Source organism: Rhinolophus sinicus, chromosome 2 (genome assembly GCF_057876585.1).
Source record: "Rhinolophus sinicus isolate RSI-liver-muscle chromosome 2, RSI-T2T, whole genome shotgun sequence".
In the NCBI taxonomy this organism is placed as follows: Eukaryota; Metazoa; Chordata; class Mammalia; order Chiroptera; family Rhinolophidae; genus Rhinolophus; species Rhinolophus sinicus.
The window spans coordinates 95,957,823-95,983,501 of record NC_142502.1 but is presented as its reverse complement, the minus strand read 5'-3'; the positions used below and the strand labels follow the sequence as shown (position 1 = coordinate 95,983,501).

The 25,679-nt window shown below is 34.6% G+C and overlaps 1 protein-coding gene across 6 annotated transcripts in view; it reads left to right on the top strand.

Annotated features, from left to right (window-relative positions):
* UBR2 (ubiquitin protein ligase E3 component n-recognin 2) overlaps positions 1-25,679 on the top strand; it is a 106,535-nt gene that overhangs the window by 37,532 nt on the left and 43,324 nt on the right. For 4 of the 6 annotated variants that reach the window (XM_019738385.3, XM_019738383.3, XM_088795720.1 and 1 more), the window contains 11 exons: positions 104-166; positions 3,292-3,412; positions 5,292-5,399; positions 5,782-5,870; positions 7,002-7,100; positions 17,221-17,384; positions 17,474-17,573; positions 20,266-20,394; positions 21,477-21,660; positions 24,077-24,138; positions 24,798-24,908. In XM_019738385.3, coding sequence (XP_019593944.2) covers positions 104-166; positions 3,292-3,412; positions 5,292-5,399; positions 5,782-5,870; positions 7,002-7,100; positions 17,221-17,384; positions 17,474-17,573; positions 20,266-20,394; positions 21,477-21,660; positions 24,077-24,138; positions 24,798-24,908 — 1,230 coding nt within the window. Of the gene's footprint in view, positions 1-103; positions 167-2,727; positions 2,843-3,291; positions 3,413-5,291; positions 5,400-5,781; positions 5,871-6,832; positions 6,932-7,001; positions 7,101-17,220; positions 17,385-17,473; positions 17,574-20,265; positions 20,395-21,476; positions 21,661-24,076; positions 24,139-24,797; positions 24,909-25,679 lie in introns of those variants that run through there. The other 2 variants (XM_019738384.3, XM_019738387.3) reach the window with 2 other exon arrangements.

The window sequence follows — 25,679 nt, the reverse complement described above, 5'->3', positions numbered from 1 at the left end:
AGAAACACGCTGTTCCCCAGTATTCCCCAATAAAATTTACTTTTAAAAAAGTTGTTAATACTGAATATAATATTTTTACAATTTTAAATATTTATATTTACAGGGACGTAGGTCTGTTCGATATGGAGAGTTCCAGTATTGTGAACAAGCAAAATCAGTAATTGTGGTAAGTAATATTAAAAACATGTCTACACTTTTATTTTCTATTAGTTTAAAACTAGTTCATATCTTGACATTTATAAAACCATTTTTCTGCATTCATGAATGTGAAGCCAACACCAGCCAAAAATGACATTTAAAGACATGTTTCTTGAGCATTGCATTATTGGTTTATCTAGTTTTTTAAAGCTGTGTAAGATTGACGTAGAAAATGAATATTTAGATGAGATGTATATTTTCTATTTCTCTATCAGAGATGTCTTAGAAAGTTTGTTGCTTTTTGTCCTGTTTTGTTTTTGGTAGGGTTTCATGTTACTTTTTAGGAATTACACTTGCCTTTAGCACCAAGATTAGAATTCAAGGGAAGTTGTTTCTTGGTACCTTATGGCAAGGTATGCTGCAAATTTTAATAACATTTAGTATACATATTTCTCTGAAAGAAAACTTCCCCACATTTAGATTTATTTTTAAAAATTAGAACTTATTATTTTTAACTATCCCATGTAACTGCATTTTTTGTAGATATCCTTTTTAAAAAATAATGTTATATATTGTTAAATATTTTAAATATACAGATAAAAATAGAGATAATACAACGAACACCTGTTTGCCCACATTATATACATTATTTTCTTCATACTTATTTTAAATAAAATAGGATAAATAATAGTATTATCCCTTAATCCCATTCCATTTCCTCGTTCCCTAGAGATACTTTAATTAATTCATTTTTTCATTCTTATGCATACCTTTATACTTTATTAAATGTCTGTCAATATTATAGGTCTTTAAACATTATATAACAATATTGATACTGAATGTATTATACTACAATGTGTCTTTTCATGTCAATATTGTTTCTAGGTTTATCTGTGTTGACATGTACCTGTAAAGTATGCCATTGATGGCTATACCATGATTTTTCCATTCTCCTGTTGATGGAGTCCTGCTGTGGACTCCAGCAGTCCTGCTGTGAACAATATTTTGTCCCCTTGTTGCATATGTGCAAAAGTTTCTCTAGAATTTATACCAAAAATGGAATTTCTGAGTTGTTAAGAGTATGAGCATTTTCAGCTTTGTTAGATTTTGCCAAATTACTAGCCTCCAAAATGATAGTACAATATACATTCCCACCAGCGGTATAATTTTAGCAAAGCTGATGTGTATGAATGGCATCTGGTCAGCTAAATTTGCATTTCTTTGATTGTTAAGTATCTTATTTCATGAATTTATTGTATTGGTCACTTAAGTGTTCTGTTTGTGAATTTCCTATTCGGACCCTTTACCTATATTTTTCTGTTGGGTTGTCTTTTCTTTTTTTTCTTTTTTTTTAACTTATTTATAAGTTAATCTGAATTTTGGTATTCTGTTGCAAATATCTTTTCCCAATATGTGACTTATTTTAAGTTTGTTTCTGGTGCCTCTCATTGAACAAAAGCTTTAAATTTTAATGTAGCAAAATATATCTCTTTCTTTGATTTGTACCTTGTGTGTCTTAGGAAATTCTTCCTTCTTGTCTGGACATAATTGAATTTAATAATGCATCAGAAACTATACTGTGGTCGTGTAAAAGAATATTCCCATTCTTAGGAAATCTATACTGAAGTATTTAGGGAAAAGGGGACATGATGCATATAACTTACCCTCAATGGTTCATTTTTTTTTAAAAGGAGTGTGTATGTATATATATATATATATATATATATATATATATGTCTGTGTATGGAGAAAGATAATGTGCAAATGATAAAGCAATTGCAATGAAATGTTTATAATAAATAAATCTGGGTAAAGGAAAGGGTATATTTTTTTCATTTTCATTGTTGCTTTGTAATTTCTTATATGTTCAGGAGTGTTGTTTCAATTTTTCCTTTTTTAAAAAATTAGTGTTTGTAATCTCTGGTGGTGTTTGCATAGATACATTCAGAATATAGAATAGAAAGACCCAAACTAGATATTAATATGAGGAAAATCTAGGAAACTGCAGGCACATGCTGAGGAGGAGAGCTTCTTAACCAAGGAGAGATTCTTAGAACCCGAGGAATTAGAAAATTATTTCTGACACACATTTTTTTGCTCAATAAAAAAAAAATGCATAGCAAAATATTCCATAAACACAGTAGACAAATAATAGATTTGAAATTTTTATTTCTAACACATAGGGTAGACATTTAATGTTTATGATAAACAGTATTCATAGATTATCAAGTAGGGAACAAATGTAACAACATAGAAAAATGGTCATAAGATATGAAAAAGTAATTACAACAGAGGAAATGTAGGTGGTCTATATGAAATGAGACACAAACTCAATAGTAATCAGTAAAATGACAGGATTTCATACCCATCAGAATGGAGAAATTAGAGTGATAAAATACCTTGCTGGTAGAGATTCAGAGGATAGGATACTTGTATCAAAATAAATTGCTACAGCATTTTTGGAAAACAGTGTAGTAGCATCTATTAAAGTTTTACCTCTCCTAGTAAATTATATATCCCATAGAAATAAGCACCAGTAAGTGTGTGTACAAAGATGTTTAGTACTGCTTTTTTTGTAGTCACAGGAGACTGAAAACAAAGGGAATATGAATGCCCTTCTCTAGAGGATGTTTGAATAAATCCACACCACAGAATATTACGAGTCATTAACCAAAAAAATCGGTTAACGCAGAGATGCACAAGAGTATGTATAGTATCCCATTTTTGTAAATCAAAAATCTTTATTAATGTATACATATATAATATATAGAGATGGAGAAAATATGCAAAGATGTACTGTGTTAATGTGGGTTATGGAAATAGGATAAATGGGGGGAGGGTAGAAAGATGATCCAAACAAAAAAATAAAAGGGGGGAAACATGTTAAATAAGTTTTGATAGACTTAAGTAGACGTTTCTCCAAAGAAGATGTGTGAATTGCCAATAAGCACATGAAAACATGCTCAACATTACTAATCATTAGGGAATGCAAAGAAAACCACAATGAGATACCACCTGTGCCCATTAGGATGGCTATTATAAACAAAGTAAAAATAATAACAGTTTGTAGTTAGATGAAATGAAAATACTAACTTTTTTCTATAAAATAGCCTTTTAAAGTTTGTTTTTTTCATCCTGCCATTTCTTTTTAAGAGAAATACCAGTAGACAGACAAAGCCACTCAAAGTTCAAGTTATGCATTCGTCTATTGTCGCACATCAGAATTTTGGTTTGAAAATTTTGTCTTGGCTGGGAAGTGTTATTGGATATTCAGGTAGGTTCATAAAAGCTTGTGCTTAGTGACTTTAAAATGCACTCATATGCCCTTGCAAAACTCATATGCCCTTGCAAAACTGTTTTGGAAAAAATATCAAGTGGGATAATATTTTAATGTCACATTTTAAAATATAATACCTTCTCAGAATATCTTTATGCAGAAAAACCTGTTTCCCAAATTTTGCCCATAGGATTTTTCTATATGCATACAACAATTTTGTGTTCAAATAAATGCAGGAAACATTGGGTTTTAACAATTTAATGACTTTAATATGTTTATAAAATCTAAATCTCACAAACTTGATTAAAGAACCATTTTTTTCCACAGAGCATCCTTTGGTCTCTGTTTTGCTTAAGAAGCTGGAAAATGCTACTGCAAATAAATCCTAAATGGTTAGCAGCTTAAAGGATGAAACACTAGTGTTGATATCTTTGTTTTGACTCCTACATCTTTTGGTTCCCAATAATTTGCAACTCTGAAAATTTGTAAATTTGAAGTTACTGATTTAGTTTTTAGTTTTTCCACAATCTACAAATTAGATAATCTGTTTAATGTAATGATGACAGAATTAAGAACCCTCATGTCCAATGCCAAAAATACAAGTTTGGTGTATAACACTAAAGAGTAAAATAGGAATAGGTCAAAGCCATCTGTCATGCTGTTCTTCAGGCAAGAGAGGTGGTTTGGATAAGTGACATTCTGATATTTACTGTAAAGAAAATTTCTGAAACATGTATTGAATGGCTATTAGAAAGAGCTTTGCCACCCTGAACTGACAGGTAAAAATATGGAGGTGTGGAAATGGAGAACATGTTTGCTTGCCTTATAAATGTCTTTTCAGTTATTTTTTTTACCTCATTTTTTAAGTTTTGGTGTTTTCCATTGGATACCTGTATGCCAAGTGTTGTGCTACAGTAAAATTACTCCATTTTTTTTTCTGATTATTTTGCATGCTTGTAGAAGACGGAAAAAATGATTTTTAATTATAAAGTAATAAAACAAAAGGTTTTAAAGTTTTGGTTATGTTAATACTTGCATTAATATTTAAAGAACTTTTTTTTTTTTTTAAGTTTAGCATTTAGAGGATGTAGGAATTTGTCTTCAAGAGCCCCTCACATAGTACCCCTTTGCCCCGAAAATAAGACCTAGCCGGACATTCAGCTCTAATGCATCTTTTGGAGCAAAAATTAATATAAGACCCAGTCTTATTTTACTATAAGATCGGTCGGGTCTATAATATAATATAATACCGGGTCTTGTATTAATTTTTGCTCCAAAAGACGCATTAGAGCTGATTGTCCGGCTAGGTCTTATTTTCGGGGAACATAGTAGGTACACATAGGTAGGTACACAGTGAATTTTTATTGAATAAATGAAGAACATTTTGCATAGCATTAATAAAAAGTGCTGGTATATAGTATATCTCAGAGATCATGCATTCTTTTAAAAGGTAGCACAATTTTATATTATATCTACCTTTCAGTTGTCATGGGGTATATATAATTTTACTACAATATGATTTAATTAGCATCAGTGCCTGAAAAATAATGTTCGTTTCAATGGTTTTTGGAACCAATGGTTTTGGAACTTAGCTCTTCAAATTCTTTACAGCATAAGAGGTCACTGCCTTTCTGATAGACATGTATTTTGATGTTCTGAAATTAGAGTTGGTGTATAATGCAAGATTTGGAACTTCTCTCCCTTTTTGTGAAAACGTTAGTAAAATATTTATTTTAAATGTTTACTTTTTCTGAATAAATTTGACCTTTAATAACAGGTACAATTATAGATCCATTTGAACATTTCTACTAAAATGTCATTTTATTTTAATGTTGGAAGTTACTATTTTCATGATTACTTTTCTTCCTGTTTTAAGATGGCCTTCGCCGAATTTTATGTCAAGTTGGTTTACAAGAAGGGCCAGATGGTGAAAACTCTTCTCTTGTGGACAGATTGATGCTTAATGATTCCAAATTGTGGAAGGGTGAGTCTCTTAATTACTTTCAAGGTATAGAGGAACTTACATAGGTAATTGGGATATTAAAAGTTGTGTTTTTTCTTTGGGCAGGTATTTAATGTATTTATGGTTTTTAGAATTAGCACATGCAGTCTCGGTCTTTAAAAAAGCAGACAGATTGTAGGGTCCATGACCCAAATTAAATAGCCTTTATATTTTGTTAGAAAACTATATTTAGAAAAGCTGATTTTTTTGTTTGTTTTTAAGAAGTAGATTACAAATATTTTATACTAAGGAACACAAGTAGAGTTTTGCTCTGAAGACTTACAATTGGTCATGTAAAGACTTTGGAAATGTAATTTAAGCTTGTTTGATACGTCCTTATCTTAACATCTGCTTTTTGTAAAAGGTGCTAGAAGTGTGTATCATCAGTTGTTCATGAGCAGTCTACTTATGGATTTGAAATACAAGAAACTGTTTGCTGTTCGATTTGCAAAGGTAACTAGTTTCTCAGTTTTGAAGATTTAACAAGATAGATTATATACAGAGGACCACTAGCCCATGATTATATCGAGGCTTTGTAAAGTTAGCAGCTAATAGTAATATGTCATTGTGTTGATTTTAAATTCTAGGAAACTTCAAAAATGATCTTTTTATCTTTTATCAATAGAATAAAATTCTTAACAGTGAGGCTTTTCTTGTCCATCATCTGCCGTAATAATATGAATATCCATCTATACAGTGTGTGTGATATGAAATGATAAATGGAGAATTTAAACCTAATTCATTGTGAATTATGGTTTTATTCCTATTAAGATTTGTATAAAGAAGGGATAACTTTAGATGAAATGGCATGTATATTTGGATGTGATTTACGAATCATGAACTCTAGGTTGTTGACATTGTTGAATTATGTTCTTCCTTTTTACCAGCGTGATTACGCTAACTACCTATTTTTTTATTTTTTTATTTTTTTATTTTATTCACCTAAGTTAGGAGTTCTTAACCAAGATAATGTGTAAGAACGTTTCAGGACCTCTTTCAAGATACATGTGTTTGTGTTCTATTCTCAAACCGTCTGAAGCAGATTCACCACAAATGGGTCCCAAGCATGTGTACTTTGAAAGAGCCATCAGTGATTCTGATATGTATCCAGAAGTAATACAGGTCTGGTTCCATCAGAGACAGTGTAGAGCTACGTGGTTTAACTCCACCTCTGTACGACGACATCCCAGGATTTTAGTAGCTGTTACTCCTGTTTCAGCTCATAAACTGCCATTTGCGTTTGAGAAGATTGTCTAGTGAATCAATATTTATACTGAATTTAATTGGTAGAAATCCTTCCAGTTGTCATTCCTTATAGTTTTACCTTCTTGACTCCTCCAACACTGACTTTTCATTATAACCCTTAAACATTTGGTCAATGTGGATTAGAGGTGAATCTCCCCCTTGTTGTTTAGAATTACCAGCAGTTGCAGAGAGATTTTATGGAGGATGATCACGAGCGAGCAGTGTCCGTGACTGCTCTGTCTGTCCAGTTCTTCACCGCACCTACTCTGGTGAGTAGTGCTTGCATTTTCTTTGTAACTGATAGTTGGTACTCCTTGCCTTTTTTTGCCTTCTTAATAGAACTATGAGCGTTTGCAGAGTGATTATGTGACAGATGACCACGACAGAGAGTTTTCAGTCGCAGACCTCTCGGTTCAGATATTCACAGTTCCTTCACTTGTAAGTACTGAAAGATTAAGAAGAACATTTTTGTTTTCCATTAACAGAAGTAAAGCCTTAAAATAATAAGAGAACTAAGATCTGTATATTCCTGAATAGAATAATATTTTATTAATGGGCGATCAGACTTTAGACACCTACAACCATACTAGAATATATCCTCGAATAATGTAGTCTGGAAGGGAAAAGTCATTTACCTTAATCTGTACTTTCTCATCTTATTTTGTACTTTCTCATAGTACTTTCCTGAGGTTTTGAACCAATGAGTTAAAATTAAGCTGATTGGTTTAACAAATTTATCCATTAAAAACAGGCAGCATATTATATTTAATTTCACATTTTGAGAAGCCCCTTTCCCCCTAAAAAGGAAAGGGGTAGCTAAGGCGACTGAATCATGATTGTTAGGTAGTCTTGTGCTAAGTTTCACTAGTTGCTCCAGAAGCATCACTGTTTTAGTACGATTCAGTAATTAAAATACATTTCATTTGTTTAACAAAAGTTTGTTGAACACCTGTTATTTATTGGGCATAGTTCTAGGCTTTGGGAATGCAGTGGTGAACAAAAATAGATGTGGTCCTTGCCCTCAGGGAACTTAAAATAGTGGGAAAGACTCACACAAATGGTTAATTAAAATTAGAATGAAAACTGAAGAATTTGGTTGTTTTGAGAGAGAATGATAGACAGATCTGACCTTTTCCCATGTTCAAAGAGGGATTCTCCGAGGACCTTTATTCAGGTTTGTGAAGGGAAGTCTATGCAGAAGGACCAGCACTTAAGTCCTGTAGGAGGGATGTTCCTATGGGCAGGTATTTAATGTATTTATGGTTTTTAGAATTAGCACATGCAGTCTTGGTCTTTAAAAAAACAAACAGATTGTGGGGTCCCTGACCCAAATTAAATAGCCTTTATGTTTTCTTAGAAAACTGTATTTAGAAAAGCTGATTTTTGTTTGTTTTTAAGAAGCGGATTACAAATATTTTATACTAAGGAACACATGTAGAGTTTTGCTCTAAAGACTTAAAATATAATTGATCATATAAAGACTTTGTAAATGTAATTTAGGCTTGTTTGATACGTCCTTATGTTAACAAGTGCTTTTTTGTAAAAGGTGCTAGAAGTGTGTATCATCAGTTGTTCATGAAATGAGACCAGAAACACAGGCATGGGCCAAACTATAGATTTAAGAGTATTCTACAGTTATTTTACTAACAAGGTATATTCTCTATGGAGTGTGTGTGTTTTCCCCAGGTTACTTTTATGTTCGAGGATGTATTCTAGTACAGTTGAAGCTCTCTGAAGTCTATTTTTCCCATTAATGAAATATTATTATAGGCCAGTTAAGGATTTTTGGTTTTTATCTTAGGAGCATGGGAGGGCATTGAAGAGTTTGAAATGGTACTTACATGAACACATTTGTGATTTTTAAAAGGTCATGCTGTTTGTAAGTTTGGAGAACAAATTGGTGGAGGGCAAAAGTGAGTGTGGGGAACCTAATTAGAAGCTAATGCGGTGATCCAGACAGGAACTGATGGTAACTGGAACTGGGATTGTGGCAGTGGATATGAGAGTCGTGAGGGATATTTAGGCAGTAAAATCTATAATAGAACCAGCCAGATGTTGCCTTTGAGGGATATTGGGTTTGGTGAAGATTGGTTTTAGGGTTTGAGGGAAAGGTATAAAGATGATTCTTTGGTTTCTAACTTGTATCCAAGTGAATGAATGCTGTGCCATTTGCACAGGGAGTTTTGGAGAATGAATAGGATTTGTGAAGAGGGAGAATAGTGCTTTCGATTTAGTCGGGGATAAGTTTGAGAAGGCTCTTGAGACAATCCCAAGTGTATTCAAATCTGTGTTTCTCTCCTCCATTCATCTTTTTGTTCTTTTCCATGCCAGTACCCAGTTTTAATAATTTTAGTGTAATATTCCATTTTGATATCTTACAGAGCTAAATCTTTCATTATTCTTTTCCAGAATTTTCTTAATTATTTTTAGGCCTTTTTTTAAAACATGAACTAAAATCAGTTTGTCAGTTTCCAAAAAAAAAACCACACTAGGAATACTGAAGAGGTACACATATTTATAGATGATTTGGGAAGAACTGATATCTTTGCAATATTGAAGATGCTCATCTAGGAACGTAGTTTGTTCTCATTTATTCAGTGCTATTTTATGCTCTTAGTAAAACCTTCATAGTTCTCTTGTTATGGAGTCTTATACATTTTTAAGTTAAATTTATCTGTTTTATATTTTCGATGTTGTACAAAATTATTCACATTTTAATTCTGGTTATAGCTACTTATATAGGAAAATTACTGATTTTTATATATCCATCTTGTGTCTGTGTGGCCCTTTTATTAACATTTTTTTCTAATATTTTGTGTTCATTCCTTGGAATTTCTAGTAATCTGCAAATAATTTTTTTTCTAATATTTCAATTATTTTTTTGTTTCTTGTCTGACTCCTTTAGAAACACTAGAAAATTAGTGTATGTATTCATTTATTCAAAACATATTTATTTAACACCTTTATTAACTAGTCACTGTTTGGGGCTCTGGGAATAAATACAGGAGTGAACAAAAAAGACAAAAATCCCTGTTCTATGGAATTTATAGTCTAATTGGGGACAGGTTCACAAACAAATACATACTATTTATTATGAATCAAGTGTTGGTAAGTGCTATGAAGTATAACGCAGGCTAAGGGGATAGAGAGTGACAGTAGAGGGATCATATTTCATACCAGGTTATCAGAAAAGGCCTCTCAGAGAGATGGTTTGAACAGAAACCTGAAGGAAGTGAGAGAGTAAGTGGTGTGACTAACTGGTGGAAGAGCCCCCTGGGCAGAGGGAATAGGAAGTACAAAGTTCTAAGATGAATGTGCACTTGGCGTTTTGGAAGAAAGAACCCAAAACAGGTTAGTGTTACAGAGTGAGTGTGGAGAATGGTCAGTGAGGTCATTGAGTTTGGGGGTAGGAGTGAAGGTGGGAGTTGGCAGTGCCAGACCTCGAAGGCCATTGTAATAACAACTTAGGTCTTTTGTCTAAAGAAAGTAGAAAAGCAGAAATAATAAGAACAGAAGTTAATACAAGTAAATGTACAAAAGGGAAAAATCAACTATAAGTTGGTACTTTGAAAAAACCAGAAAAAGAGGTTAGATTGCTAGAAAGACGACTTAGAAAAACAGAAAATTTAAAATTTAAACAAAAACTACAGATCTTACAGATGTTAAATAGAAATTAAGACAATACTAAGACCAACTTAATAAACTTAGAAATGTGGATAAAATAAATAAATTCCTAAGAAAAACCACAGGTTATTAAAAGAGAAGTAATAGAAAATTTTAATTAGTATATAAAAATCTTCTCACAAATCCTCAGGCCCAAATGGCTACACTGAGGAATTCTTCCAAATATTTAAGAAAGCGGTAACACCTGTTATATCAGAAGACAAAGAGAATGTACTTGTCGATTTGAGTCCTCTGTAATCTTGATACCAAAATTCAACAATGCAATTACAAGAAAAGAAAAATACTGTCTACTCTCTCACAAATGAGTTTACACAAATCAAATCAAGCAATATAGAAGAAGGATAATACATCACAATCAAGTTTGGTTTATTTCCTTAGTGCAAGAATAGTCAACATTTGGGGGGGAAAATCAACTGGCATAATTCACCATATTAACAGACAAAAAAAAAGGGGGGGGGGGAAATCATGTCAAATGCTTTTCCTGAATTCATGAAAATTAAGCACTCATGATTTAAAACAAAAAAATACCTCACAACAAACTAGAAATGAAAGAGAACTTTTTTAATTTGATAGAGTACCTGGAAGCAAAACAAAGTAAAAACTGAAAGCAAACATGTTTAATAGTGAAATATTAAAAGCTTTTCCCCTGAGGTCAAGAATGAGAAAGACTTTTTTTTAATTATTATTTATTTATTTATTTATTTATTTATTTATTTATTTTTTTAAAGATTTTATTGGGGAAGGGGAACAGGACTTTTATTGGGGAACAGTGTGTACTTCCAGGACTTTTCTTCAGTCAAGTTGTTGTCCTTTCAGTCTTAGTTGTGGAGGGCGCAGCTCAGCTCCAGGTCCAGTTGCGGTTGCTAGTTGCAGGGGGCGCTGCCCACTATCCTTTGCGGGACTCCAGGAATTGAACTGGCAACCTTGTGGTTGAGAGAGCCCACTGGCCCATGTGGGAATCGAACTGGCAGCCTTTGGAGTTAGGAGCATGGAGCTCTAACCGCCTGAGCCACCGGGCCGGCCCCATGAGAAAGACTCTTGCTTTTATTCACCACTTGGTGACTGACATTCCTTCTATAATTTCTTGAGATATTTAGATCATTAACTTTCAGCCTTTCTTTTCTGATAAGTTCATTTAAGGCTTAAGTTTCCATCTAAGCATAATTTTTTTAGTGACATCCCACAATTTTGTTATGTCATATTTTCATTATTCAGTTCATAAAACTAATTTCCTATGCGATTTCTTCTTTGATCCATTTTTTCTTCTTTGTGATTATACTTCTTAGAAGTATATTGCTACATTTCAAAACATTTGGACATTTTCTAATTATTTTGTCATGAATTTCTGGCTTAATTTCACTGTGGTCAGAGAACATACTCTGATTTCAGTCCTTTGGAATTCGTTGAGCCTTGCTTTATAGCCCAGAATGTTTACAGTTTTGGTAAATATTCAATGTGGACTTGAAAATAATTGGTTGCAGTATTTATATATGTCACTTAGGTCAAGTTTGTTCATTTTCCTTATGTAAGTCTTTTATATACATACTGATTTTTTGTCTACTTGTTCTTTCAGCTGTTGAAGCATGTTAATAGTCTCCCTCAATGATTGTTGATTTGTCTTTCTCCTCAGTTTTTGCTTCATATATCTTAAAGCTATGTGATTGAATGCATACAAATTTAGAAATGTTGTGCTTTCCAGATAGAGCGTTTTTATCATTATGAATATCTCTTTTCAACTCAAATAATATTTCTGACCTTGAAGTCTAGTTTATCCGATACTATAACAACAACTGCTTTCTTTTGGTTAGTATTTGCATAGTATGTCTCTTCCATTGTTGTATTTTTAACTTTTCTGTACCCTTATATTTAAGTTATTGCTTATAAAAAGCATGTTTTTGGGTGTTGTTGTTAATCCAATCTGACGCTCTTAATATTTTACTTAGATTTCTGCTCATTTAATATAATTACTCATATAATTTGGCTTTATCTATATCACTTTATGATTTTTTTTCTGTTTGACCCACCTGTTTTGTTTCTTTTTCTCTCCTTTTTACCTTCTTTTGGATTAAATGTTTATTATTTCACTTTCCCCCTTTGTTGTTAATTGTGTATTCACTTAATACTTTTAAGGGTCTCTAGAGCAGTTTTACTCAATGTGAGTTAATGAAAAGATAAACAGTTTGTACTAGAATGCGAATCACCACACTGCTGCTTTCAGCAAAAATCTTGCTATGAAACAAGTGTCAGCTCAACGAAACTGTTGTAAATAGTTGATTTACGTTCTTGTGCAAACTTCTCGTCACACCTGGCAACAAGCAGTTTACAGGCTGCTGGTCTATGGACCATGCTTTGAGTAGCACTGCTCCAGACGTTATGGCGTGCATCCTTGACTTACCATAGTCAAGCCATGTTTCAGCCTCTCAAGGGTGGAAGTCTAGGCTCCCCACTCGGCCTTTGCCAGTGTCGGTGGGGATGGACCCACAATTTGTTTCTGTAGTGGTTGGCTAGAGTGGAGGGATTACTGCGGAAAATTTTCTGTCCTGCTAGGTTACTCCTTCTCTGTGGCCAGAGAGAGCAGGCGTTTATTGGGGCTTTAAAAAAAATTAAAAATCTGTGCCCATTTGGCATTTCCAGGTTACCAGCTTCTTCAGCTCCATGTCTGGGATGTATGAGTTGGGGGGGAGGGAGAGAGAAACCTCTTTACCATGTCATTCCTTCTATTCTGAGGTCCGTAGCCAGTGTACCTTCTTCTTTCCACCTTTCAGAGTCTTCTGGTGTTTCCTTTGCATGTGATGTCCAGAGTTGTTAGTGGTACTTAATGGGAAGACAAGAGAAAAGTATTAGGTTGGTACAAAAGTGTTTTTTTTAATCAAAAAAGGTTAAAAAAAACTATGGTTTCTGCAATTTTGTAACCTTTTAAACTGCAATTACGTTTGCACCAACCTAGTGCATCTACTCCATGATCCCTGAACACTGAGGCATAAGTTCATTTTTCTTTTTAATAGATTCCAGTTTTCTGATGAAATTCTCCATCTTTTCCTCAATTTCCTGAATATGTAAATCTTAGCTATTTTAAAGTCATTGTCTGATAATCTGATAATGCCATTATCTGGATCATCTGTAGTTCTGTTCCTGTTGTTTGATTTTTTTTTTTTTTTTTGGTGGGGGGGTCTTTTACCCCTTTGGGTTTTCAGTCCTTTGGAATGCCTTATAACTTTTTACTGACATTTGTCTTAGGTTCTAGCAGTTTTACTATGATTTACCTAGGTGTGGTTTTCTTTATATTTATAGGTATAAATTGGAGTTAGTAGATACTAAATCTCCAGTCTGGTGCCTTTCCCAGTTTGGGAAATTTTGGAGCCATTTTCTCTTCATACATGATTGTTGCCCTATTCTCTTTCTCATTGCCTTTTGATAGGACATTGTTTATTTAAAAAATCTTAGACACTGCATGACATCTTTCTCCCAAGATTCCCCTCAATGTTGTTGGACAAATAGAGTGAAGCTGATCACCGTAGTCCGGTCAGAAATTGACATGACTCCATGTTGTTTTGACAAGACTGTCTTACTCTGATTCATCCTCACCCCTGGGACATAACCCTGGAAGGGTTTCCGGTTTAGAACCGGAGTGTTCACGAGAGTTCTACCATCTATAGGGTCCTGAACTCCAGTCGTGTTTCCCCAGTGTGGTAGGACTGCCACATCACTGTTTGCTCTTCTCGGCTTTCTGCTCTTGTTAGACTTCTGTCCTGCATAGCTTCAGAATTTTGCAGATGTCTCGAGGGGAAAACTGAAAGAAAGTTGGACGTGGGTCCCACCCTTCTGCTCTTACTGGAATCCTGGACTTATCAACACCTGGGAATGGCTAAAATCACGATAGGTTTTTCTCCTTGTTAGTATTAGCATCTCTGTCACACTCCTGGGATCTTCAGTCCCATCTTGCCCTGCGCCCAGGAGAGTACAGTGCTGAGGGAAAAGCAGTTGGCGAATGTTGGCTCGCCTGTGCCATTCCCCTTCTCTGTGGTTGTAGCCCCTCAAATTATTGTTTCCTCAGCAATCGCTAATGATTCCAAACTTTTTTAAAATTGACCTTTTCTAGTTGTTCTTGGTAGAAATGTCAGTCAACCTCAAGCGACTCCATCATGGCTAGAAGCAGAAGAGTGCGTGTATAGTTTATTGAAAAAGCACCATTAGTAATTCTTATACACATCCCTAGTTAAAAACCACTTGCCCTAGATATTAGTGAAATGTTTTATAGCAGTGATAGAATTTCATTTATTGGTATCTTTTGAATCAGAATTATCTTACAATTAACCCAGTCTTTATTTTTAAATAGTTTGGTCAAGGACATACTAATAATAATTCAAGTGATTAGAGTACCTTACTTGTTCTAATTTATTTTATTCATTATGCCCTCATTATAGTCAGCATTATATGCTGATATGTGCTCCATCATGTTTAATTGAACTAAAACCATGTGCACAGGCCATTATTACTCAGTGAAGTTTTTCATACTCTTAGGGGAGAATTTGGTCCACTTTGAGTGTTAGATATATAATGAGCCTTGTAACACAAAATTGAATATGAATTACATAAAATGAATAAAAACTATAATTAAGTAGCGGGGATTTGTTTTAAAGCAAAGTGAATTGTAGGCATAAAAATCAAGTAATTTTTTTAGGGTGGGTGATAAGTACTAGAATTGTGTAATAGTAATGTTAGATATTTAATGTTGAAAATTACCTTGAAACAAGGTTAGCAACAATCTGGGCATGAGGTCATGAAGCCAAGCACTTAAAGTTTTTTATTTTTATTTTCTCTTGTAACCTTGGAAAAATATGGTTTCTTTAGTTATCTTTTTAGAAGTAAAAATGCCTGGATAACTTCCCTACTTAATGGGACAGTATTAATGGGCCACCCTATTGATTTCTTTTTATTTGGCACCCAGTGGAGACAGAATCTAATCCAGACGATATAGTGCATGAACCATCTCTTTGAACATTTATCTGAAACTGAAATTCTAAAAAGTGCCGTGGTTGATGAGATTCACATTCCACCAACATTAAGTTTTCTCTCTGAATTTCCTTTGCCTGCCTTTTGTGAGTCTTGCTAGCAGGCCCTCCAGAGTTTTTCCTTAGGTTAGTGAAATTGCATTATACTCACTTAACTTCCTCAAAATCAACCAATATAGCAAACGAAAAACAAAAAGGAAAAAAACACCTCCCCTCCTTCAAACTTGACCTTAGTCTTCACTATCTAGGAAAATTAACAGCTGTTAATCAATCCTGTTGACTTTTGAGCTTCTTGGGGCCTAAGTCCTGGCAATATGATGATTATTTAAGTTTTTCAAAGGTATATTTAACTATATAGATTTTCTCCTTTTCTGATGACCTTAGAACTTAATCTCTACATTAGAATACAACTTTACCATATTCTTACATTTCTGTCTTTTGCATTTTTTTGTCCTACTTTTTGATGCAACTTTTTGTATTGCTAATTAATTACCTGATACTGACTAATGTAAGACCTGGTTAAATAGTCAACCTGCACCAATAACAACCTGGAACCTAGTTAGACTATAAAAGTGAGGGGAAATCCATGATTTTTAATATCAGAGTAATAATGTGGTATTCAGAGTATTATTGGACCTTCTGATTTTACTGTGGAGCAGAACAGGAAGTGCACATTGTTATGCAGTAATGTTCAACTTCATTTATACTAAGATACGCAAAGTAAAACCATCAGAATGGTAAAGATTAAAATGTTTGAAATTGCATTGCATTATTGAGGACATGAGGGGAAAGGCACACATTGTAAATGGGCATATAAGTTGGTAAGCTTCTTTGAGGGGACAGTTTGGTGCTGTTAGTCAAAATGTATAATGTACATATACTACAATGTAGTCATTCCACTTCTGGGAAATTACTCTGTCCGTATCCTTGCAGCTGTACACAGTACATATTTGTTACAGCATCTTTTGTAGTAAATAGCATAAGAGTGGGAAAAACCCAAATGTCTCACCAGTAAGGACCTGGCTACATAAACTATTATAGAATACCTGGTGATAGTTAAGAAGAATGAGGGAATTTATACGAACTGATAGGGGACAATCTCTAAAATATATTAAGTAAAAACAAAGTGCAGAACAGTATTTATAATGTGCTATCCTTTGAGGGGGAAGATAGATATAATTATACATATCCATATTTATATCTACTTAATATCACTTTATCCATATAAGTGTTTATGTGTGTGTATACATATATGTATGTGTATGTTTTTATTATTATACACACACAACCCCTGGAAGAATATGCAAGGAAACTGCTAACAGAAATCGCTTTTGCAAGGGGGATCTCAGGAGCTAGGAGACTTACTTGTTTACCTGTTATTTTTGCTTCATCTCAATGTATTTGCTTATTCAAAAATACATCTATACATAGAAACAAATAAATCTCAACTTAGGAGGTTAAGAGGAAATACAGTTTTATACTGAGTTCTACAGAATCTGTGATATAAACCTCTGGATCCTAGAATAATTATACCATACCATTATAGGTGTCTAAATGTCTCAGTTAAGGAAAATTTGCAGCCTGGTTCAGACCCCCCACCCTGAATTGTCTTTGAATAATGAGCCTTGGATCTGTCTCCTAACATTCTGGCATCTTTCTCCGTGATACAATTGTTGCTTCATACAAGTGGCAATTGGAGTAAGTAATTGTTATTTAGAAATACACAGTAATGCACTTATGATATTAAATAGTTGTGTTGAAAAGGTTTAAACTGGAAAAGCTAACCAATATTGGTGACATTTTTTTTAGCTTCTTAGTTAATAGGTTTTGATTACCATGTACTCTGATACACTTTGTTCTAGGCTCGGATGCTCATCACAGAAGAAAACCTAATGACCATTATTATTAAGACGTTTATGGATCATTTGAGACATCGAGATTCCCAGGGCAGATTTCAGTTTGAACGATACACTGCTTTACAAGCCTTCAAATTTAAGAGAGTGCAGAGCCTTATTTTAGACCTCAAGTAAGATTCTGTTTAATTATCAAACCAGTTGCAACTTGTAAAATGTTAATGTTTATCCATGTATTCATTGCTATTTTTGTCTTGTTCAGGTATGTGTTAATTAGCAAACCAACGGAATGGTCAGATGATCTGAGGCAGAAGTTCCTAGAAGGATTTGATGCCTTTTTGGAATTACTCAAATGTATGCAGGTATGTGTAAACTGACACGTTTCAAAAGGGAAGCACTTTCCTTTCGTCCCTTTTTGTTATTGTTAGTAATTGTTCACTCAGCTGAACACCTTTCTCTCGATGCGTTTATTTCATTTGGGGCACATTTCCAAAATAATGATTTGGATGGCTACAATTTGGACCAAGAAGCTCCTCTGTAATTGGAAACTCTTAGAAAGGTGTAGAACGAATGAGTTCCCAGCAAAGGTTCTGGCATCTACTACTGTTCTTTGTATTTGGTTTTTCTTTGGGTTACCATGAACATACTTTCTCTGGGGATTGCAAGCTGATTTTCTTTAATTCTTACATGGAAGTATTGTCAGTTATTTAAGCAACTATAATGTTGGATTTTTTTTTAATGTTTTCATTTTCCTTTCCTTGATGTGCTATTTATGTAACATAGAAATTTTCCCCTCTGTTTAATTCTTTTTTGGACACACCCCCATATACAAAATAGAATATAGAAGCAGAAACCAACTGTCATATTTAAACAGTTTTAACTATAAGAAGATAGGTGACATCTCAAACATCTGAGCTTACCATTGTGACTCTTTTAATAGCTATCTGACTTTCTTAAAAAAGGAATAAGCAAAGTTGACCTATTATGTTTAGAAAATATTCTAGTTCTCGTGTTGGGTGGTAATTTGTGGGTGTTTAATTTATTATAATACTCTATGTTTTGCAGGTTTTTTTTAAATTTTTGGCATGGGTTAGTAAAATTACATACGTTTCAAATGTGCAATTCTATAATATATCATCTATATATTGCATTGTGTGTTTACCACCAGAGTCAGTTCTCCTTCCATCACCATATATTTGATCACTCTTACCCTCTTCTACCACCCTCCTCTCCCCTTACCCTCGGGTAACCACTAAACTGTTCCCTAAACTGTTGTCTGTCTGATTTTTTGTTTGTCTTATTCGTTTGTTGCTTTCAATTTTATATCCTACATATGAGTGAAGTCATACGGTTCTCAACTTCTTCTGCCTTATTTCCCTGACCACGATAATCTCAAAGATCCATCCATGTTGTTGCAAATGGCAGTATTTTATCTTTTCTTATGACAGAGTAATATTCCACTGTATTTATGTACATCTTCTTTATCCAATCATCTATCGAAGGACACTTTGGTTGTTTCCATGTCTTGGCCACCATAAATAAAGCTGCAATGAACATAAGGATACATATATCTTTACAGATAAATGTTTTCAGATTTTTTTGCGTAGATACCCAGAAGAGGATTGCTGAGTCGTATGATAATTCTATTTTTAATTTTTTGAGGAACCTCTATACTGTTTTCCATAGTGGCTGTAGCAATTTACATTCCCACCAGCAGGGCACAAGGGTTCCTTTTACTCCACAGCCTCTCCAGCACTTGTTATTCCTTGTCTTGATGATAACAGCCATTCTAACAGGTGTGAGGTGATATCTCATTGTGGTTTTGATCTGCATTTCCCTAATAGCTAATGTAGTTGAGCATTTTTTCATGTATCTATTGGCCGTTTTGTCTTCTTGAGAGAAGTGTCTGTTCACGTCCTCTGCCCATTTTTTAATTAAATTTTTTGTTGTTGTTCAGTTGTATGAGTTCTTTATATATTTTGGATAATTAGCCCCTTATCGGAGGCATTGTTTGCAGATATCTTCTCCTCTTCTGTTGGTTGCTTCTTTGTTTTGTTGGTGGTTTCTATGCTGTGCAGAAGCTTTTTAGTTTGATATAGTCCTATTCATTTATTTTTGCTTTTACTTCCCTTGCCTTTGAGGTCAAATTCATAAAGTCGTCTCTGAACTCAAAATCTGTGAGTTTATGCTTTTGTCTATGCTGTTTATTGTTTCAGGTCTTACGTTTAGGTCTTTGATCCATTTTGAGTTAATTTTGGTACATGGTGACAGATACCAGTCTACTTTCATTTTTTTGCACGTGGCTTTCTAATTTTCCCAGCACCATTTTTTGAAGAAGCTTTCTTTTCTCCATTGTATGGTTTTGGCTCCTCTGTGAATTGTCTGCGCATATATATGTGGGTTTATTTCTGGGTTCTCAATTCTATTCCATTGGTCTATATGTCTGTTTTTCTGCCAATACCATTGCAGGGACTTTTTTGTCTATAGAAACAATATCTACTTTGGTCATTTTGAATACTCAGGGTATCCTCTATTTTCTATTATTTAATTAGTTCTGACACACCAAGAGTAGGCTAGTTTGTAAAAAGTGATATGCTTCTGTATTAAAAGCTGTTTGTCTTTTTCTTGCAGTCTCTGAAAACTTTTAGTTGCAGATTAGGAATAAATATAAAAACTTTGTTCTAGTATATTATAAAATATATTTAGTATATTGCAAAATATATTTATAAATAGTAACATTTTAAGAGCCTGTCAAATTTCTTTTAATAATTTTCCTATGGATGATAAAGATAAAAAGAATTTGAAGGATTGTTGCAGTGAAGTATTCATTTTATTGTCTAAAACAGAAGATTGCCCCTATAATAATTTATTATATACTTTACTGGAGTTTTTTTTTAATTTATATTTTAGAGAATGTTAGATAAACATGTAATTTAAGAAGTTGGACTTCTTACACTACTTGAAGCTTCCTGTGAAGACGTGTATGTTTTTTGTTTCCGTGTAAGAGAACGAATATAATTTTTATTCATTTAAAATCTTTTCACTTTCTTTAAGGGAATGGATCCAATTACACGTCAAGTAGGACAGCATATTGAAATGGAACCAGAGTGGGAAGCAGCCTTCACATTGCAAATGAAATTGACACATGTCATTTCAATGATGCAGGACTGGTGTGCTTTAGATGTGAGTTTCTTCTAGGGCTAAGGGACAGGGAATAAACAGATTTCTAAGTAAATTTTGAGATTTGGAGAAGATGGTGTTGATACTTAAAGGCTCATTAACCAGCATATTTTCTCCTCTTTTACCTATAAATTTGATAAAATTCTGAAGCCTTAGCAAAATCCTGGAAAACAGATAGAGAAGGAAATAATCCACACTCTCCTTCTCTTATGTTACTTCAGTTTTTTCCATAATCCCATCTAGATTTTGAGCATATGAAAAGAATAGTTTCTAAATTTATCCAAAACTGAAGTTTTACTATTGGTACATTTGTCCTATGTCTTAAAAGTATTTTGTCCTTGTTTTAGCTATAAACTCTAAATGAGAGCCTATACATGTTGGCAGGTCAGAGAAGACTTCCGTCAGATCTGAACTATGTGCCGACTTAACTGATCAAAGAGTAAAGAATATTCCCGACTGAGGAACAGTTGTATCGTGCTCTGTGATGAGGAGTATGGCTGTTAGGGGAGCTGTGAGAAGGCTCTGGTTGGAGCGTAGAGGGTGAAGGTAGAGAGTGGACAGGGGCCTGACTTTGCAGGGCCTTGGACGCCATGGAGAAAAGTTTGGATTTGATTCCAATCGAAGTGGGACACTGCTAGAGACTACCAAGCAGAAAGGTGATAGACATCCAGTTTAGAAGTTTTTAAAAATTACTGTGTGGGGGGCATGGAGGGGGCAAGAGTAGGAGCGGGGAATTTAATAGATGGCTGATTGGCTTTCCTTTGAGTTACTGGACATAATCAATGGCCAGGTTTGAGAAAAACTTCAAAGATAAAATTGCCAGCTTAGTAATAGATCAGACAATGGTAAATGAGTGAAAAGCGGGTATTGGAATAACCTCTGAATTTCCACAACTGTACAGAGATGTCATTCACTAAGACGGGGCACTGGAAGAGAGAGACCTAGTTGGGGAGGGAAGATTGAGTTTGATTTTGCCTATATTGATATTTGAGGTATTTACTCATCATCGAATTTGAGGTGCTTATTCAGTGTTGTAGAAACCCAACCTTTTGAGTAACTTACAGAAAACCCTCTTTTTTTTCCAGGAAAAAGTGTTAATTGAAGCTTACAAGAAAAGCCTTGCTGTATTGATGCAATGTCACGGTGGTTTTACTGACGGTGAACAGCCAATCACATTAAGCATTTGTGGACATTCAGTGGAAACTATCAGATACTGTGTTTCCCAAGAAAAAGTTAGCATTCACCTCCCAGTTTCTCGCTTACTTGCAGGTAAAGTATTTCTCCCCAAAAAGAACCCTGATACTAGCTTTTAAATTGACTTGTGATTAATATTTATTGAATTCCCACCACGCATTATTCTGAGAGCTTTACATGCATTAACTTATTTAATCATCATGTCGGCCTATGAGATAGGTATTATAATTAATTTTTCTTCACATATGGGAAGACTAAAACACGGAGGTGAGTTGCATGGTGTCACACAGCAAGAAAGAGTCAGAGTAGGAATTCTGAGGTAGTTTGGCACCAGAGGGCATATAATGACTACCATAGTGCTTCTTCAGACTTAACTGTAGGTACCATGTTTTATTGTTTAACTCAACCCAACTTCAATTCAAAGTGATTGCTAATAAATTGAAACCACCCTAGATTTTCTCTCACTCTCAGCTGTTTCTTAATCATTAATTGATAAGCTTTTTAAGCAACAGGTAAAGAGAAAGTTTCAAATTGGGGTGATAGTTTTTAATCATTAAGTAGTTGATTTCCAGGCCATTTATACTTGGTAGAATATTTGTTGAAGCTGCCACATTGCAGCGGCCAAAAGCTTTGAATATCTCTGCGGACTCATTTCAGTACAGCTTCCTTCTATAGTCCTTGATTGGAGGAATTCTTGTCCTACTCACATAGTATTGTTCCATTTAGTTTCAGAGTAGAAAAGAGAAGTTCTAAAGGTAGGTATTTTTACTCATTGCACAATTTGTCATTTATCTTAACTGTGTAGCTCAGTAATTTGATATGATGTGAAAGTGGTTTTGTGTGTGTATAAGAGATTGTGGGCGATTGGTATTATTTCTTCCTTAAATGTTTGGTAGAATTCACCAGTGAAACCATTTGAACCTGATAACTTCCCTTTTTGGAAGGTTTTTAATTATTGATTCAATTTCTTTAATAGATACAGGCTGGTTCTGGTTATCCATTTCTTGTGTGAGTTTTTAGTAGTTTGTGTCTTTCAAGAAATTGGTTGATTTCATCCGAGTTATCAAACTTGTGGGCATAGAATTGTTCATAGTATTCCTATTTTATCCTTTTAATAATGTCCCTGGGACCAGTAGTAATGATCCCTCTTTCATTTTTGAAGACATTTTTTTCCATTGTTCTGAGCACGATCACATGACCCTGCTGATAACTTTTGGATTGTTACTAAAACCGGGGTGATTTAGACAACTTAGACATCTGAATATCCACAGAGCAACAAATGAGTACTTGCTCTATCATATCACTTTCACATCATATCAAATTACTGAGCTACACAGTTAAGATAAATGACAAATCGTGCAATGAGTAAAAATACCTAGAATGAAGGTTTGACTATAGGCAATCTCCTAACTCCTGCAACTCGTTCAGGCCCCGTTTTGTTTTTGTAAGTGCTTTGAGCAGCCTGAACTGTTGCTCCTCAGCACCAGCAAACGACAGCGTGGCGTTGTGTAAAAGTATTAGAATGCAGGAAGGAGGGTCCTGTCTGGTTGTGCGAGTGAAGCTGATGCCGACAGTTACCCACAGGGAAAATGGTCAAGACTGAAAATGGACTGATTTCTTCCAGATCTTTACCTCCCTCAACTCTTCTCAGTGGACATTTTTGAGCATTCTGTCTTACTGTTTGACGAACCGTGGCCTGAATGCTTATTTTCTAACTGGAGAGCTAAGTAAACGTACATAAAACAGCCCCAGAACAGCTCGGAGTGCGTGCTAATGGAGCGTCAGCGGCAAAGGCCCAGTATAAGTTACTAGAATGGGATTCGTGATGCATGTTCTTGGATGAGGAAAGCCTCCAACCAGGCCTGACCTAGTGGCCAGCATTTATTGATAAGACTGTGAAAAGCATTCTGTGTTTAGACAACATTTTTAGTTAATTCTTAGTTAACAGAATTAACTGAGGTTGAGCTATAAAAGAGCCCTATGTATTTAGGGACTAAAGAGGCTTTGACCCTAAACTGGGAATTCCAGGGAACTTAATTCTGAGGTTAGGATCAATACAGTGAATCCCAGGGCCAGTTCCTCTGTGCAGTTGCCAGAAGGATCTCTCACTGCTATACTTTAAATGGGAACAAACTCCGTGGCCCACTGAAATATGATTCTTCAAGTTGGCGTAACATGTATAAATGACTTTGATGGTTACAATAGTTGCTTCTGCTATGTTTATATGTCTAACATTTACTTCTATAAAATGTGATCAGTGTATGTTGGTATATGTAATGAAGACTCTAGTTCTAAATGTGCCTTTGATACAGAGGTTCATGAGACTAAAGCTTCATTTTCGGATGCAATTCATTTTATATCTTAATTTATAACATGGCAGTTTCCCAAAGAGAAAGAGAAGTTAGATATAAAATTGAGTATTTAGGTGTTTTTTTTTTCCTAAATTATTTTCACTTAACACAAATACGTTTTTGTTTATTCTTCCATGCAGGTTTGCATGCATTATTAAGCAAAAGTGAAGTGGCATATAAGTTTCCAGAGCTCCTACCTCTAGTAAGTAGTACTAACTTGAAAAGTAAATACGTATTTATTATTTTCCATGTATTTGAAATCACTTTGAAGCAACGTTTATTAGTCGGGGTTCTCCAGAGAAACAGAACCAATAGAGAGAGTGTGTGTGTATGCGTGTGCGTGCACACATGTGTATGCATGTGTGAAGAGAGGAAGAGGCTCAAAGAGATTGATTTATTATAAGGAATTTACTCATGCAGGTATGGGGCCTGGCAAGTCAGAAATATGCCTGCAGGGCAGCCCGACAGGCCGGAGACCCAAGGAAGAGTTGCTGTTGCAGTCTGAAGTCCAGAGGCAGCCTGGAAGCAGAATTTCTTCATCCTTGGGGGGACCTCAGTCTTTTCTCTTAAGGCCTTCAACTAATTGGATGAGACCCACCCACTTTATGGAGAGTAATCTGCTTTACCCACAGTCTACTGATCTCAATACTAATCACATCTACAAAATACCTTCACAGCAACGTCTAGCCCAGTGTTAATCACAAGCTGGGTACCATCGCCTGGCCAAGTTGACACATAATTTTACCGTCATACAAATATACCTTAAAATAATTTTAACTTGTGCTTTATTTAAAGCATCCATCTCAGTCAGTCTTCTCTATAAAGTTGAGAGTTTTGTGTGTTTTATTTTTGTGTATACAGAGTGAACTTAGCCCACCCATGCTGATAGAACATCCTCTTAGATGTCTTGTTTTATGTGCCCAAGTTCATGCAGGAATGTGGAGAAGAAATGGGTTCTCTCTAGTAAACCAGGTACGAGTTTTTTAATTCTATGGAGAGTTCTTGATCCATTCCTTGGCTTCTATGAAGGATGTAATTTCCAGTGTCTTTACTCATTGAAATTTGAGTATCTATATTTAAATTGTTTGAGAAGATAACTACGTTAAACCAAAAAAATTTCTTGGAAGTTTTCTTCATACTTTGTCAAGAAACAATATCAAAGATAGAAATGCACTTAAATTTTTGATTTTCACTTGAAATCGTTTATAAAACAAAGTTGGATATTAAAAAATAAAATAGGGGGCAGCTGGTTAGCTCAGTTGGTTAGAGCATGGTACTCATAACACCAAGGTTGCTGGTTCGATCCCCACATGGGCCACTGTGAGCTGCACCCTCCACAACTAGATTGAAACAACTTGGAGCTGATGGGTCCTGGAAAAACACACTTAATTTAAAGATAAAAAAGAAAATGTGTGTGTGAAAAAATAAAATAAAAATTCAGATTTTATCTACTTAAATTGGATTAAAAGACAAAAGTTCTGTTAGTATAGCTCTGAAATTGAGATTTTAATTTTTAAGTCTCACCTAGACTTGGTATAGGTTTTTCCCCCATTTTTATTAGCTATAAGCCTTTGTTGAGAGACTCAGAAAGTTGGATGCAAAATGTGAACCATAGAGTGACACTGTAATCTAGAAATTTCTAATTAATCCCTACTAAGATGATATTAACTACTGGGGAAAGCACATGGTGTGCCAAGCGCACGCGCACACCCACTTACCCAAAACCCATGTGCTCTTGGAGGG